This window comes from Bos javanicus, chromosome 13 (assembly GCF_032452875.1).
Source record: "Bos javanicus breed banteng chromosome 13, ARS-OSU_banteng_1.0, whole genome shotgun sequence".
Lineage (NCBI taxonomy): Eukaryota > Metazoa > Chordata > Mammalia > Artiodactyla > Bovidae > Bos > Bos javanicus.
Genome location: NC_083880.1, coordinates 32646335 through 32664454, shown reverse-complemented (window position 1 = coordinate 32664454; position 18120 = coordinate 32646335). Strand labels below are relative to the sequence as shown.

The 18120-nt window shown below is 41.8% G+C and overlaps 1 protein-coding gene across 4 annotated transcripts in view; it reads right to left on the bottom strand.

Moving 5' to 3' along the window:
- The window catches only part of CACNB2 (calcium voltage-gated channel auxiliary subunit beta 2), a 424474-nt gene extending 411076 nt beyond the window's left edge, over nt 1–13398 (bottom strand). For 2 of the 4 annotated variants that reach the window (XM_061436168.1, XM_061436175.1), the window contains exons 1-2: nt 13232–13398; nt 395–487 (exon numbers count right to left, since the gene is read on the bottom strand). In XM_061436168.1, coding sequence (XP_061292152.1) covers nt 395–487; nt 13232–13351 — 213 coding nt within the window. In that variant the 5' untranslated portion in view covers nt 13352–13398. Of the gene's footprint in view, nt 1–394; nt 488–12826; nt 13139–13231 lie in introns of those variants that run through there. The other 2 variants (XM_061436167.1, XM_061436174.1) reach the window with 2 other exon arrangements.
- Between the last annotated feature and the right edge of the window lie 4722 nt (nt 13399–18120).

Sequence of the window (18120 nt, the reverse complement as noted above, 5' to 3'; positions counted from 1 at the left end):
TGGCCACCTGATGTGAAGCACTGACTCATTGGAAAAGACCCTGATGCTTGGAAAGACTGAAGGCAAGAGGAGAAGGGGGCGACAAAGGATGAGATGGTTAGATAGTATCACAGACTCAATGGATATGAGTTTGAGCCAACCCTGAGAGATTATGAAGGACAAGGAAGCCTGGTGTGGTGCAGTTCATGGGGTCACAAAGAGTCAGACATGACTTAGTGACTGAACAACGAACGATTGTGACGTTCAATGGAACAATTTTCACTTCAATTAAAAGTAAGTACAGTAAGACTATATAAATCATAGGGATGTCACTGTTAAAACCACCTCTTAAAAAAACAAAACTGAATTCATTTTCATAGACTTCTTCAAACTGTGAATTAAAAAGCTCCTTTACCTGACGAACGAAGCTATTTGAGGTAGTGTCAGAAGAAGTGCTCCCATCGGATCCTTTAAATCTGTTTTTCCTTCTGGCTCCTTTTCCATATGACTACAAAAAAGAAAACCAAAAGACAAATGAGATTATTATTAGACCCTCACATAGGAATCTAGACCTAGTTCCAGAAAATGTTCTAGATCCAGACAAAGAATAAATTGCCATCACATGAGCGTGATTAAAAAGTGATTGGAGACCAAATGTATTTCCACTTATATGTGGAATCTAAAATATGACACAAATGAACATATCTATGAAACAGACTCACAGACAGAGAGAACAGACTTGCGGTTGCCAAGGGAGGCAGGTTGGGGAGAGAATGGAGTGAGAGCCTGGGGTTAGCAGATGCAAACTCATATTCAGGATGGATAAACGACAAGGTCCTACTGCACAGCACAGGGAACTATATTCAACATCCTCTATTCAACATAACAGAAAAGAAGATGAAAAAGAATGTATATATGTATATAACTAAATCACTTTGCTGTATAGCAGAAATTAACACAACATTGTAAGTCAACTATACTTCAATAAAATAACATTTTTTAAAAAGTGATGGGTGGAATCACAAATATTTATTTCAAATCAGTGACTTTAAAGGGAGGAGAGGGTTCTAGAAAAAGCATTTCACAGTTGGTGAGTTGGGCTTCCCTGATGGCTCAGTGGTAAAGAATCTGCCTGCCAATGCAGGAGATGCAAGTTCAGTCCCTGGGTTGGCAAGATACTCTAGAGAAAGAAATGGCAACCCACTCCAGTATTCCTCCCCGAGAAAGCCCATGGACAGAGGAGCCTGGCTGGCTACAAGTCCATGGTGTCACAAAAGAGTTGGTCATGACTTAGTGACTAAACAACTACAACAATTTGAATTAAAATAATTTAAGCTCTGTTAGCATATCTCTGGTCAAGAGGCAAAGGCCACTCAAGATAAGGCATTAAAAAAAATAAACATTTACGTGTAGGAGGGACTGAGGCAAAATTACTGTGAGAGGAAAGCAACTTGTCAAAATCCTTCAGAGAGATGAATGCAGTTGCTGCTGGTCAGTCACTCAGTTATGTCTGACTGTTTGTGACCCCACGGACTGCAGCATGCCAGGCTCCTCTGTCCTCCACTATCTCCCAGAGTTTGTTCAAACTCATGTCCATAGAGCCCATGATGCCATCCAACCAACTCGTCCTTTGTCGCCCCCTTCTCCTATCCTCAATCTTTCCCAGCATCGGGGTCTTTTCCAGTGAGTCAGCTCTTCACATCAGGTGGCCAAATCATTGGAGCTTCAGCTTCAGGATCAGTCCCTCCAATGAATATTCAGGGTTGATTTCCATTAGGATTGACTGGTTTGATCTCCTTGCTGTCCAAGGGACTCTCAAGAGTCTTCTCCAGCACCATGTTTCGAAAGCATAATGAAATACTGTTTCCCAGTGGTGCTGAACAGCACCTTTTTGGTTCTTTTCATGATTTAATTTGTAATTCCCCAGGTATTCCTATATTGGTGTGATCCTTGCACATGGTGGCTCAGGAAACTTTACAATACAAATTCTGACTACCTTTACATCTAGATAGATTAGTATAGGTTGATCAATCTAGATGAAATACGAAGGAAGCACAGTGTCAATTCTTCATATTGTATGGATTTAGAGATTGGTTTTGGGATATGTTGAAAGAGCTATGGAAGTGGTAGTGAATTACATGAAATTAAAACATTTTGTACAATTTTTCTGGCCCATTGTTGTAATGTTTGAATATGATGTGAAAAGCTTGTTCTTTGTTAATAGGAACAGAAAAGAGTTTTATTTGAGCCGCTGAGAACTACAGCCTGAAAGACAGCTTCTCAGATAGCTGTGAGGAACTGTTCTGGAAAAGCACTGTTTTCACCAATTTTTTTAAAATTTTATTGAAATATAGTTGATTTACAATGCTGTGTTACTTTCTGCTGTACAGCAAAGTGACTCAGTTATATATGTGTACATATATATATACACACACATATATACTATTTTTTATATTCTTTTCTATGATGGTTTATCACAGTATATTGAAGATAGGTCCCTGTGCTATATAGTAGGACCTTGTTCATCTCAAAAGCCTGCTTTTTAATCACTCAATTATTCTGCTGAGAAGGCAAGAAAAATAAATTTTATGGAATTGTAATAATAAGTAGTAGTAGTAAGCATTTAAGAACAGGATGTTAAAGGTAAGACAGTTTGTCTCAGTAGTAGGATAAAGCCAAGCACAAACACCTACAAATGAACTTACTTTTTTTTTTTTTAACTATATCTACAGCTTACTTTCAGAGCATTAAAAATAAACTATACATTCATCTATGGCTAATTCTAGACAGGAATAAAGTTACTGAGAAAATCACACATTAAAATATAAGTAAAAAATAGCTCAACACTGAGCTTTACTGGTAAATACACACAGGCAGGGATCCTGGTATAGCAGACCTTGAGCAAGTTTCTTAACCTCTCTAAACCTCAGTCTTCTCATTCTTAAAATAGTAAGACTTACCTTCCAGGGGGTTTTAGGTATTAAATGAAGGAATATATTTATAACATTTACTGTAAGACCTAGCACATGATAAGGGCTCAAAATAATATTATATAGAAGCTGTCACAGCAGGGTGACAAGGGTGGAGAAAAATTGGGCTAAAATGTACGATGTGTTTAGAAGGCCCACAGAGACTTCATTGGATGATCAGAATTAACAAAATTCGCTTTTTTGAAAATCCCCATGTTCGGGTTTTGAAAATGCTACTTTTGTTATATTTTACACATTCACATGGTTTTCATTAAAATGGAAATATAAACCATAATATACATAGCACTTAGGCAAGCTGAAATCTCTTACAAACATTTGTGTTATGAGTAATTTAGATGAATTTGCAATCAGTGAGAGGGGTGGTATAATTTTAAAGCAAAAATTTGCCTTAAATATGTTTGTTCCCTTCCAAGTACTGAAGGGATTTATATAATACAAATGTGTTTCCATGGCATTTAATTAACTCTCGACTTCATAAAAGGAAAGACAATCTAGGCTGGGCTTTCATAATACAAGGTTCTCTTCACGTAACAGCATATTCTTCTTACTTTCGTAAACATTATGCAGTAAACTGTTGAAAAATAACATTCTTTCAACAATGTTCTTCCTTTTCCAACTATTATGGAAAGGTTCGCATAGAAGTGTCTTCCAAGGCCTAGCAACGTTAAAGTTTGAAAGTCTCCTTAAAATTAAAAAATAAATTTTTTATATTATTCCATGTGGTAAAATACTTATTACCTTGAAAGCAGTTTTAAAGCCTAACATATTTCCTTGAGGGAAGGTGAGGGCAAGTTTATGTTAAATTTACTATGTACCTTCATTTGGAGTATAAATTATCTTTGAGAATAAAAACAAAATATTCTATCATCCCAAATGCTGTTTGTGTCCAAACAGCATTGTTTGGACATGGGTGGAAAAAGCTTCTTTGAAGTCATACCATTATCATTTATTTTGGATTTTTAATGATAAATATGTTTTTACTATTCAGCTGCTTTGGAGTATAAGCTTTTTCATGGCTGCTGACACTGCCCAGCAGGCACTGTGAGAACCACACAATATTTAAGACAGCCAGTCCCAGGGGAGGCTGCTGTTCTCTGCAAAAAAATGAAACACATTTAAAAAGTCATTTTAATTTTTCCTGGCCCCTGGGGACGCTGTTCATAAACATTATTTCAGGTGTACTTAGCTACAAATGCCATGTGTCTAAGTTGGATTATTACAGGTTTCAATTGTACTATGATACAGCTGATACACTTAAAAAAAGATGGCATACTGAATTGCACACAAACTGGTGATAATTTATTTTTATTTTTATTTTTTTGGCCACACAACATGTGAGACCTTAGTTCCCTGGCTAGGGATCGAACCCGTGTCCTCTGCATTAGAAGTGTGGAGTCTTAACCACTGGACCACCAGGGAAGTCCCCTGGTGATAGTATTGAGAAAAAATATCTTTTCCTTCAATCACTTAAATGTATGAGGGATGATTTATTCAAAGTGTTTCTGCTTAACAGTGTTAAAGCAAGTTCTTATTCATTATATATGTTTACTAAAAGGCAAAATAGATATGCTTAATTACACTTCTATTTACTAATTTCAGCAGTACTTTCTCTCTTATAACTTCCTTTTTTTAAAAAAAAATGTAACTGTTGTGTGATGCTTCAATAATGAGTTATTTCCTATAACAATATCTAGGATCAAGAAGAAAATAATTAAAGCAACTTTTGCAAAGCTAATAGTCCATCTTTACATGCTTTTAAAAAGGTTAGTGAAAATTTATATTACCATTCCCAAATGAAGCTACATTAAGTTCCATGCATATTTAAAATTGAGTCTAACTTGCTAAAATGACTTCTGTATAAGTTATTCAAAATTCTGGAAAATGAGGATCAGAGTATTTCAGATGAAGGAATTAAAAAAAAAAAAGTGAAGGCCAATCCTCACCCAAATGGTAAAAGACAGGAAAAAATAAGTATTCAAATATGTAGCTGCCTAAACTTGGAAAAGAAGTATAGTCTTCTTAACTGGCTACTTCAAATGCAGCTACTTTTATGAGCAATGGGGTTTCTAAATTTTTTTTTAGCAACATTAAGTATCTAAACATCTGCTATTAAATATACGAAATGATTAATAAAGTTTCATGATGTGAAGGAAGAGAACATGGCCGGGCTGTCAAGACTGCCAAGTGTAACCCATAATACTCTCTAGGATACACACAGACCCCTACGTCCCTATGGTCTAAAAGTCACTAATGTCCACTCGTTGCTTCTTGTTAATAGTTACATTCACTTAATAAGGAGAAGGAAATGGCAACCCACTTCAGTATTCTTGCCTGGGAAATCCAATGGACAGAGCCTGGCGGGCTACAGTCCATGGGGTCACAAAGAGTCGGACACCACTGAGCACACACATAGCTGAATAAAACCAGTGAAGTCAACCACAGTAAATAGGAAAAAAAGAAAACTGTGTACAACATCACTCATTACTACAGAGATGCAGATCAAAACTACAATCATGCATCACCTCACACTAGTCAGAATGGCCATCAATGAAAAGTCCACAAACAATAAACGGAGAGGGTGTGGAGAAAAGGGGACCCTCCGACACTGTTGGTGGGAATGTATATTGATGCAGCCACTATGGAGAACAGTATGAAGGTTCCTTCAAAAATTAAAAGTAGAACTACCATACAACCCAGCAGTCCCATTACTAGGAACATACCCCGAAAAAGACCCATTATTTTAAAAAGACACATGCATCTCAACGTTCATTGCAGCACAATTTACAACTGCCAGAACATGGAAGCAACCTAAATGTCCATGGGCAGATCAATGGATAAAGAAGATGTGGCACATATATACAATGGACTACTATTCAGACATAAAAGGAATGAAATTGGGTCATTTGTAGGAATGTGGATGGATCAAGAGTCTGTCATACAGAGTGATATAAGTTAGAAAGAGAAAAACAAATATCATATATTAAACATATATAGAGAACCTAGAAAATGGTGCCCATGAATCTATTTGCAGGCAGGAACAGAGACATGGCAGTGGAGGACAAAGGAGGGATGAACTGGGAGACTGGGATTGATACATGTACACTGTCGTTTTAGTCGCTAAAATGTGTCTGACTCTTTTGCAACCCTCTGGACTGTAGCCTGCCAGGCTCGTCTGTCCATGGGATTTCCCAGGCTAGAACACTGGAGTGGGTTGCCATTTCCTTCTCCAAGGGATCTTCCCAACCCAGGGATGGAAGCCACATCTCCTGCTTGGCAGGTGATTCCCACCTGGGAAACCCCCATATATACTCTGTGTAAAACAGATAGCTAGTGGGGAGGTGCTGTGCAACGCAGGAAGCTCAGCTCGGTGCTCTGTGACAACCTAGAGGGGGAATAGGGGGAGGTGGGAAGTGATCTGTGTATGTGTATAGCTGATTCACTTTGCTATTCAGTAGAAACTAACACAATATTGTAAAGCAACTATACCCCCAATACAAAAATAAAAAAATAAATTACCTCTCCTAAAACAGTAGACAAGTAACATTTCAGAAACCAGAAAAAAATTTAAGAAATTACCACAAATATATGAATGACATTAAAAAGATATTCACCAAGATTATGTTAATATCATCTTCATCTGAAAGACTGTTTTCTTTGATACTAAATAACTTTGAAAGTTGGATTGCAATCTTAAACTCAGCAAATGGTCACATGTCCACAGGTCATTGAAACCTAATCTCTGTATGATTGGAAGCAGACAATAGTTAATTACAGAAGACACCAGTTAACTAGAGACTTCAGCCCAGTTTTGCACACAAAGTTGGTTTGGTGGCCCCTGGGAATAGTTTTGAAGATGTCAGCTTCTCTGGTTGAAGAATAAGGTAACAGTTCTCCTCCCTATGAACTGCTCCCTGTAAGCATAATGCTGATACCTGAAATTAGTTTCCAGCCCTCTTGATCAGCTTCACTGATATTTATCCCTTCGAAATGCAGACTTTCCTCATCTTAGGGTCTGAAGCAAAGGCAACCAAAACTCAACAGAGAGGACTCCGACAGTTAATATCTTTATTTACCATCAGTTATAGGTGAACGAGGCTATCAGATCCTTTACTAGGAGAGAAGGCAGTGAGATATCTCCTCCCTAGAAAAGGGAACAGGGCAAGTTCTCCATATGCATTGGTTTACACAAAAGCAGAAAGGAATCAAGAAACAGAATAAACAGAGCTCTTCAGGTAGAGAAGGGAGAGGAGACAAGGCCAGGGCAGGAGATGGTCAAGGGCCAAGCTTGCCTTCTTCACGGTTTACCTCCAGCCATGTTTGGAAAGAACTCTTAAGGCAGTCCCAGTCACTTAAGTGGTGTCATAATTAATCTGAACTCCTTGTCATTGTGAAAGGCCGTGTTGTGCCATAAACTCTTGGCAGGTCCAAGACAAGTCTCCACAGTCACAAAATCTAGGAGGGCAAATTCTCTACACACACAGGATTAACATATTTTGCTCAGCTTCTCTCTCTTTTTATTTGAGTATAATTGCTTTACAGTGTTGTGTTAGTTTCTACTGTACAGCAAAATAAATCAGCTATATGTATACTTACGTCCACTCATTTTTGGATTTCCTTCCCATTTAGAGCACTGAAGTAGAGTTCCCTGTGCTATACAGTAGGTTCTCATTAATTATCTATTTTATGCATAGTATCAATAGTGTGTAGATGTCAATTCCAATCTCGCAATTCATCCCACACTCAGCTTTTCTTAAAAGGACCAAGACAACAGACTATATAATTCAATGCAACCAAATAGAGCAACAGGTAAACTAATTCTTTACATAAAAGGAAAATAAAAAAGAATAGGAACATAAAACCACAAAACCAACTAAACCTCCAGTCACTCAGATAGTCAGATGTTGTGTTTTGAGGTCTAAAATGCACTCAGAAATCCTGATGAGCAGGTTTGTAAATTTCACCCAGGCACTGCCAGAACAAATCGCATCAGAGAGGCAAGTGATGGAGGCTGGGGGCAAAGGTTAGACAAGCAAGGTTAGAGGAGCAAGACATGGAAGCCCAGGACCCAAGTCCATTATGCGAAGAGGCTGCAAAGGCTGAACTGAACCTCAGACCCCAGAAAGTCTCTGGAAAGTGGTACTGACCTGGGGGAAGAGCTGCTGCTCTTTTTAGATAAAGCACCTTGCTGCACGATTCAGGCTGTTGCCCTGACCAGGCTGTATTAGACAATGTGCTTGAGAAGCATCTGGCAAACTCTGATGGGGTGGAGCCAGCTGGGTTTCGTTGCCAGGAGCAAAACAAACAGGCCCTCTGCTTACTGTGGGTTCATCTCCAGGTGCAATTGGAGGTGCTGGTTACCAGCTCTTTGAGGCCTAAGTGCTGAGATCCTGCTCTTGCTTCACCCGTTTCCTCCTCTGCTGCATCCTGGTCTTAGTTCCTTTCACCCTGAGTTTGCATCCACCCAGCCTCCATCCAGATCTGTTCAACTCCCCAGAGAACTCCCAGTGCTGTGCTTTTAGACTAATGCTGTCCAATAGAAATAAAAGTCACCTACGTAATAGGAATCTTCTAGTAGCTCTATTAAAATGGTAAAAGGCAACAGAGCAAGTGAATTGTAATAATGTATCTGGCTAAATGTATCAAAGGGTATCCGCGGTGGCCCCGATGGTAAAGAATTCACCTGCAATGTGGGATACCTGGGTTCAAAAGATCCCCTGGAAGAGGAATGCAACCCACTCCAGTATTCTTGCCTGGAGAATCCCCACAGACAGAGGAGCCTGGTGGGCTGCAGTCCATGGGGTCGCAAAGAGTCAGACACGACTGAGAGACTTTCACTTTCATGTCCCTGTGATCCTATTTTTGATACATTGTGCTGTGCTGCGCTCAGTCTCTCAATCGTGTCCTACTCTTTGTGACCCCATGGACTGTTAGTCCATGGAATTCTCCAGGGTAGAATACTGGAGTGGGTAGCTGTTCTCTTCTCCAGGGGATCTTCCCAACCCAGGTATCAAAACCAAGTCTCCCGCATTGCAGGCAGATTCTTTACCAGCTGACCCACCAAGGAAGCCCAAGAACACTGGAATGGGTAGCCTATTCCTTCTCCAAAGGATATTCCAGGCCCAGGAATCAAACAGGGGTCTCCTGCAAAATACAGGTCTCCTCTGAACCTCTGAATGAAATTGACTTTCATTGAGATAATATCCTTGAGATTTCTTCATCTGTATATATATTTTTATATTTTAATTCATTTTTAATTGGAGGATGGCTTCCCCAATGGCACAGAGGTAAAGAATCCACCTGCAGTGCTAAAGACATGGGTACCATCCCTGGGTCTGGAAGATCCCCTGGAGAAGGAAATGGCAACTTGCTCCAGTATTCCCACCTGGAAAATTCCACGGACAGAGGAGCTTGGCAGGCTACAGTCCATGGAGTCACAAAACAGTCTGACATAACTAACTGACTGAGTAGACACACAATTGGAGGATAATTGCCTTACAACGTTGTGCTGGTTTCTGCCATACAATGTGAGTCAGCCATAAGCAGGCTAAGTTGCTTCAGTTGTGTTTTATTCTTTGTGACACTATGCAATGTAGCAGGCCAGGCTCCTCTGTCCATGGGATTTCCCAGGCAAGGATACTGGAGTGAGTTGCCATGCCCTCGTCCTCTAAGTATACCTAAACATATATATACATATACATATATATATGTCACGTGTATTTTGTATTTTTAAGTTATCTGCGTTTTTAGTTGATTTGTACCTGCCTACTTATTTGATCTATATTTTGATGTCTTTTAAAATGTGTATTTTACACACACAGCACATCTCAGTTCAAACCAGTCACATTTCAAGTGCTCAGAAGTCACATGTGGCTAGTGGCTACTGTGGTGGACGGCACAGATTTGGAGTTTTGGAGGCACAGCGTGCGGTCAGCAACTTGACTGCGGAGGCAGACTGTCCAAGTTTGCACCAAGATTGTTCAACAGGTTACCTTAAAAGGGATGTGATGTGCTTAAATCTGAACTCATAAGAATTTGCAGTTAGATTGTCACTTGCTTCTCATGTAAGAAATAGATCTATTTTGTTTATGACCATATCCTAGGGTTAGAGAGTAGGAGGGTGCCCCCTCCCTCCGCAGGATTTCTGACCGGAAAAAAGATCAGTGGGCAGTCTGTGTAGTTCCATCTTTTGCTTTGTTCATATAGAATGTGCAGTATAACCCAGAGGTGAAAGAGAAAGGATTCTTCAGACCAATGACTGCTGAGAGAGATATTTCACAAACGAAAACTCCATTTCTCGGGGGATTTACAGTGACTCAGTGTCGCAAAACAGAGGGATGCTCCAGAGACCGTCTTTTTTCCCCAGGTGGTTTATTGCTGGCCTAGCCCGCCCGGAGACATGGAAGAGATGCCTTGCCAAGTTTTCACAGCCCTGTGATGACATGATTTATCAGATATCAAATAAACAAGGCAATGTTTCCCTCAGATAAGGGCTGTGATATGAACACAATTCAGGGGGAAATGCTTTCATTTTTGGAAGGTAGAGCAAGGAGAAGGATGCTGATGCAGCTGAATGTTTATGCCTCTTACCTGCCTCTGTTATCCCTTCCTCCCTGCCTCTATCATTCAATCACTTGTAATTCCTATGGACTGGGTCTCTGGACTGTGTCCATCCATAGTCCTGTCCTATCTATTATCTTTTCTCTCTTTTCAGTTTAGACCTCACTACTTCTTGTCCAAACCGTTACATCAATCTCCCCCCAGCAGCTCTACCTCTGGACTCCTGAGACTCCCAACTGCCTTACAGCATGCTTCCAGGTGAATCTTCTCCATGAGCTGTTACACTGCTCCTTCCCTCAACCCCTTCCGAGGCTTTTTGTTGTTCATTACATTTCAGGTTCCAAAGCCTTCAAGATGTGGCCTCAATTGCCTTGTCAGACTTCTGCTTGACTAAGCTCCAATCCGTACCTGTCCACGCTTTTCAAACTAGGGATTACAAATGTATCAGACTTGTAACTGCTGTTACTTGGCAGTCAGAATAGCTCCCTGAAGAGCTCTGGAGCATCTCTCTGATAATCTGCTGAAATCTGACCCAGACTCTAAATCCCTTCTCAAATGCCACCTCTTCCATGAAGTCCTTACAGATTACTCCAAATAGAGTTATCTGTGATCTTTTCCTTAGCAACCATCTAAGATTCAGTATTTCTCTTAAAGCCCCATGCCATACAATAGTCATCCATTCATCACCCTTGCAGCTACTGGAATGTACATGCTATGAAGGTAGCAAGTGTGTCTTCTCCTTTCTGAATCATTTCCATGTTTGCAGCAACATCACAAATACTTGTTGCCTTACGTTTAACTACATAAATCACTAAGTAAATTAGTGTCTCTTATCTGAATGCAGTCATGCTTTCTATTTTGCCCTAACTTTGATCTCCAGGAATTCAGGAACTCTATTTTTATCATAAGAATAAAAACTGAAAAAAAAAAAAAAAAACCCTGAAGGAAGATCAAAGAGAAAAGAGGATCTAAAAGTCCTTTTCTCTATCAATATTTAAGACCTTCATCCTAAAAAAAAAAAAAAAAAAAAAGGAAGTCCCTGAGTACATTTCTTGCTCTCATCTAACCTAGTGAGTATCTAGATAAAATCAGGAGCCTAGAACAAACGTGACAGGTGTTGGTAAGAATTCAGGCCCACTGGCAGAGGCCAGATGGAAATGTAGGTTGTTAGTTACACGTCCCCACTCGGTTCTGGCAGCCTAACAGCCCAAGGCTGACTAAAATCTAGCTGTCTTACCTCTATGGGAAAGAATGAATTCCTCTACAAAAGACGTGGATTTCTGATTAAACAAATGATTGGTTTCTACATTTTTTTCCCCTGCATTTCAAATCAAAATGAATGGTGTGTTTTAATCTGCACTTTTAAATCCCAGTGATAAAGTTCAACAAAGCTCCATGACCATGCCACTGGAACTACCATTATTAACGGTATTAAAATAGCTAAAGCAGTCAGTTTCTATTACCTATGAAAATAATTAAGCAGCCAAACATTTTACTACTGTGGCCCACTCCTGCCCTCCTTACTACAGTAAATAAGACTAAGGCATTCTCTCCAGCATATACAAATATAAAGTACACAAATCATGTACTTAGACATTTGACATACGAATAAAACTATAGAATCTCCCCACAATTTACAATCTAGCAGGCGGAGGTTTGAAATCAACAAGCCAGCATCATTAAGCAGAGACATTCTCCAAAGTGATGCTTAAATGAAACCCTAACCTCTTTGCCAAGCAGCCCACAGTTAGGAGTCTTAAAATATTTCCCTGCTAGGAGAAAAGTTGAGAGACTCCTTACCGCTGAGAACTGGAGGTGTCTGTAATCCAAACTGTACCTGCCAAAGCCTTACGTAAAAGCCACCTTATCACTGCCCAGTGCCTACAACTGACATCTCCTATTTCACAACGAGTAGCAACCCGGAATTTCCCCAGAAACCGCTAATTCTCATCAGAAGGTGGCCTCGGAGCTCTCTGAGATGGCTAACATTTCAAGACCAGGGGAAAAATAAAAACTTTCGCGTCCCCAACTCGCTCTCTTCTGCAGCGAGCGAGGGGTCCAGGCAAACCTGGCCAGTGCCAGGAGAGGAGCCGAGCTGTCCCAGCGGTGTAACGCCCGGGTGCCCAGGGGGGTCGCAGCTGCTTGTGGGGAGGCAGGGGCAGAGCGCCCCCTCCCACGCCCCCCTGCCCGCTCCCACCCCATCACATGCCCCCTACTCCCACCCCGGCTCGGAGCTGGTCTAAAGGGTCGGCGTCGGAGCAGAGTTGTAGACCCCCCCGTACCCCCCACCCCCGACTCACGATCTTGAGCAGGTCCAGTCCGCCCGCCTGATTCATGGCTGTCCATGCGCCTCTCCCGGGAAGGGGCGAGGAGGGCTGGCCTCGGGGGGCAGCCTCTGAGGACCTGGAGGTCTCCCCCGCCCCCTTCCCACTGGCTTTGGGGAAGCAGAGGAAAATGGAAGCCGGAGAAGAGCCGGGGGGGGCGGGGGGTAGAGCAGGAAGGCGGAGAGGAGCTGGGGGCGCCGGCGCCCGGAGAGGGAGAAGTGGGTGGCAAAGCGCGAGGGAAGGAGGCGGCGGCGGCGGGGAAGACCCAGGCCGGAGCGGACGGCCGGGCGAGGGATCCTAACAGAGCAGGCGGCGGGCGGGATGGAGCCCCGGCGCCCGGGCGGCTCACAAAGGAAGGGGAGGGCGCGGCGCTCTCGCTACCTGTGCGGCCGCTCCGAGCGCCCCCGCGGGAGCCGCGTTCTCCAGCAGTTCCATCTGGATCTCCTGCGCCACCGCCGCCGCCGCTGTGGGAGGCGACTTGGACATGTCGTTCTGGACCATTGGCGAAAAGTCGGCCGGGAGCCAGCAGCCAGGCCCCCCCGCCCCACACCCCCCGGCGGTGGGTCCCCTCCTCCTTTCCCCGCCTGCCTGCTCCAGGGGCCGCCCGGGGGCTCGAGGCGCTCAGGGTGTGGGGCGCGGCCGGGCCAGGTTGAAACGCAAGGCGCGGGGAAGCCGGGCGGCGGGGGCGCTGGCAGGGCGAGCGCCGAGCGGGCACGGGAGCCGCCGGCGCCTGGGCAGGTCCTCGCCGAGAGGGAGGGCGCTCCGGCCGCGCGAGCCCAGGGGGAGGCGCGTCGGCCGACGAGAGTGACAGGCCACCGAAACACCCAAAAGTTCCCCGCGGGAGGCGCGGGCCGCCGGGGCCCCGGGCGCAGCCGCCGCGCTTCGCCGTGGCACGCGCGCTGGAAAGTTTTCAAAGCCGCGAAAGCGAGGCCTCGCGCCCGGGGGCTTCCTTCCCCCAGCTGCCCAGTTCTACTCCCTCCGCTCCCCGCGGGCGGGAACAGGTCGCTGCTGCGGGGAACCCGCGAGGCTCCGCGCCAACCCTGCGCTCCTGAAACCTCTCGAGGCCTCGAGCAGCCCCGCAGAGCAAGTGCCTCCCAAGGACCTCCCATCCCACCGGCCGTGGAAATCACTGGACGACGGCAGGAGTGAGGAGCCGGACCAGACGTGGGGCTGATGGGTGTGACCTGAGGATTGCGGTCCCCCACCCGAATCTGCAGCTGGCCTGGGCTGCCGGGTCCAAATAGACCATTTCCACGTCCGAAGGTTTTTCCTTTACGACTCCGGTTTGTCTTCACCTTTGCAAACCACTTCTTGACTTTTCGGTAGAGTTGAGGAGTCTTCCTGTCACATTTTGGGGAAAACAAGCATTTCCTTAGGATTCTGAATCTTAATCAGAGAGTAGCAGCCATAGTAAGAATGTTTCCTTCACAACATAACTTTCAGCTCTTCCTAGTAAGAGTGTATACACACACACACACACACACACACACACACACACACAGGGTAGCTCTTATTTCAACAACTTTTACTACGGTGGAACTCTATAGAACAAGTTTTTCCAGCATCAGTGTTGTTTTGTAACAATAGAAAGTATACATTGGATACTGAAATATACATATGGAAATTTACTACAATAGGCTTCATTCAGCTGCCTTTTTCTTTCTTTCTTTCTTTCTTTCTTTTTTTAACCGTGAGATAAAGGAATCCGCCTGCAATGCAAGAGGCACTAGTTCCCACCCTGAGTTGGGAAGGTCCCCTGGGGGAGGAAATGGCAACCCATTGCAGTATTCTTGCCTGGGAAATCCCACGGACAGAGGAGCCTGGCGGGCTACAGCCCACAGGGTTGCAAAGAATCCCCACGACTGAGCCACTGAGCACACACTAAATTATTCTGGGATACAGTCCTTGTTCTCAAAGATAAACATATCCATCTCCATCATACATTGTTTGAATCAGGCTTAAAGAACTAGTGTTGGTATGATTAAAGATTTGGGCATATCCAAAATGTTATTGCTGGTTTTTCTAATCTTTGGTGTTAATATTGTCATTGTAATTTAAATGTTACTGGGTGTTCAAAAACAAACTTGAAGAATAAGAGGTTAGATATGTGGTTCCCAGAGGTGGGAGGGGTATTAGCTGAAGGCAGTCAAAGGTGCAAACTCCCAGTTATAAGGTATGTAAGCACTAGGAATGTAATGTTCAAGATGAGAAATATAATCAGCACTGCTCTATGTTACATGTGAGGGCTGTTAACAGAGTAAAGCCTAAGAGTTCTCATCACAAGGAAAAATTTTTTTGTATTTATATGATGATGGTTTTCACTAAACTTATTATGATAATCATTTCATAATGTATGTAAGTCACATCATTATGCTGTGCACCTTAAACTTAAGCAGTGTTGTAATTCAATTAAATCTCTATTAAACAGAAGCAGTGAAAAACTGGTTAACAACATTTCACAATAATAATAAAATCACATTTTGTAAAGCAACAGAGTGGGAGTTAGGAAGCTCTTGGTTAGGATATGGGTGGGTATCCAGCTAGTGAGGGAGGTGGCACTCTCTGCTTTGCAGCCATGGCTAACAGCCTTCTGAAAATCTTGGCTAAGATTTTTTTTTTTTAATTTTCATTTATAAAAATCAGCAGCAGTTTTGCATGTGTGCATGTGTATATGTATGCATGTATGTACATAAGAAAGTGGAAAAGACTAGGTATTTAAAGATTTTGGAGTTATAGTCTCTTTGAGCGTCATGATCTGCTGATATTTTCTTAAGATAATGTTTAAATTCTTCTTAAGAACATTAAAGGACAGATAACGTTAAATCTGGTTTTAGATTAGAGTGTAAATTCTGTGTGGGTAGGAGCCACGCTTATTCACTTGAGCACACTCAGAATCTTGATTAGAAGCATGGACAATGAAGATCAGGAATTTTGTAGTTTACAGTCTACTTAGTAAACACTTAGAAATCAGTTAATGCATACTTGAAGGAATGAATGACAGATGCATTCTAATATTGTTTTAAAAATATCAGGTTTGATGAAACTTGTTTCCCCATGACATCTGTTGGATATCTTATAGTATACTTAATTATCTGTGCATTTGATTTTAATTATGAACATTTGGGAAGTAGAATTTTATCTTTCATCAGATTTTTAAAGAGACCACAAAATAGAAAAACAACCTTGCAAATCATTTAAAATAATGCTTATAGCCAAAGGGCAAGTCAAGTTTGAATTAAACATTTAAATGATAGAGTGTATTTTATTCATTCCATTAATTTATGATACAGAACGGTGTTTTCTGTTTGTCTCTGCCACTAGACAGAGTTCTTGGGGGCAGCCAATTGGGTCTTACTCATTTTAGCATCCCCTGTATCCAGCATGGTGTCTGACACTTAGTTGGAACCTGAAAACTCCTGTTGCATAAATGGATAAATGAATGATCTATCTTCACATGTTTTAAAAGACAGCATATAACTTTGCAAATTTTAAGATACAAAGACATTTACCTAATCACAACTTTTATGGAAGGATTATATTAATGCTTTCCTTATAACCTGTGTAATTTAATTAGCTTATATTGAACAGTAACACTATACAATGTACCCATTCAGGCTGTAGCCTGACTTGTCATAGTTTTCAAATAAAAAGTAACACCACATTGCACCTACCTAAAAAAGGGAATAATGTCAGAATAGATGGGGGTAGGGGGTAAATTCTTGGGAAATTTATCATGGATGTTTTCTATTATGGTCAGTTTTGTTTTTAACTTGACTTGTGCAGTACTTAAAAGCCACAGATGAAACCTATAATTTGATATGGAAAGCCCAATTCTTTTCAATGTTGAAAGGTATGCAGATGCTCCCCAGTAATAATGGATGTACAATCATCAGCCAAGGCATTTAAATGCAGATGACTAATTTGTTCAAGCTGTATGTGAACTCCGGTCTGCTCATTAGTTGTTGTAATGGACAGGCATATTCTGGGCATTATTAATGCTCTGAGATGAGAACAGAGGCAAAAAAGAAACACTGGCCAAGGAAGCCAGAAGTTTTATAAGAGTTGGGTTTTCCCCTCTTGCAAATGGAAGAACCAGTGATTATAATTACCTTACTTCTCTCTTGCCTGTAGATTTGTGGTTGTATTTAAGACCTTGGAGTAAGAGTTTTTTGGACAGATATGCACCAGTGTGGTTTCTCATCTTAGTAAATCATTTTCCATCTCGTTTATGGTTCTAGATTTCAGACATTATTAATGGCATTTTCATAAGGGTATACCTGTATCAGTCACTGGTAAATGAATTGTTATGATACATTCCACTAATTTACACACTTGCTTTTTGAGAAGTATAAAATGAATGCCCTGAATCAGTAATTATTATTTAAAAGCATATAAAGATGCAAGTGCATGCCATTAGAGGGTTGTACATGTGCGTGTGTCTGTGTGTGTGTGCTGTGTGTGCGTATAGTGAAAGGTTACAACTGAGATGTGTAAGTGGTTGGGGAAAGCTTAATTTCACTTCCAAAGTAAAGACTTCATTAGAAGTAATAAGATTTCATGAGTTCTTAAAACTATCCAAGAGACAGAGGTCTGGAATATCCAATATTGTATAACTTTCTAGTTTTTAGTTTCACATTGATTTATAATTTATGATTTGATTCTCATCCAAATTATAACTATAACAACTGGTACTTTGGCTTACCAAAGTACTTTGCCAGGCCCTGTGCTAAGGATTTATATATGTCATCTCATCTGTGAAGTAGGTATTACTGTTCCCTAAGTTAGCATAGGTCAAATTTCTATAGCAAATAAGCTCTAAGTATTTAGTGGATTAGAGAACAAGAAATGCATTCCTTTGATGCTGGGGTAAATGGTTCACCATCAGAAGGGGCTCTGCTTCATACTCACATTTAGGATCAAATTTTTGAGCAACGATCTACCATTTTGAAAAATGTGGCCATTGGAACATACATGGTGGACAGGTGGAGCTTGCAAATTGTTATTGGCCAACCTTGGAGGTATTCTGGATCTCGCCTACTTACATTTTATTGGCTAAAACTCTATCCCATGAAAAACCTACAAGTCAAGTTGTGAACCATAGTCCAGTTAGGAGAGTGAATTTTGATGAAGAATTAGCAGACTGACGTCACCAAGCCCGAATAGCTGACAAGTGGCAGGAATTACACATGAGTTTTTTACACCCCAACTTTATGACCTGTTTTCAGTTGCCTGGTGGACTTCAATTACTCTGCCACCCAGGTTAAGACTGC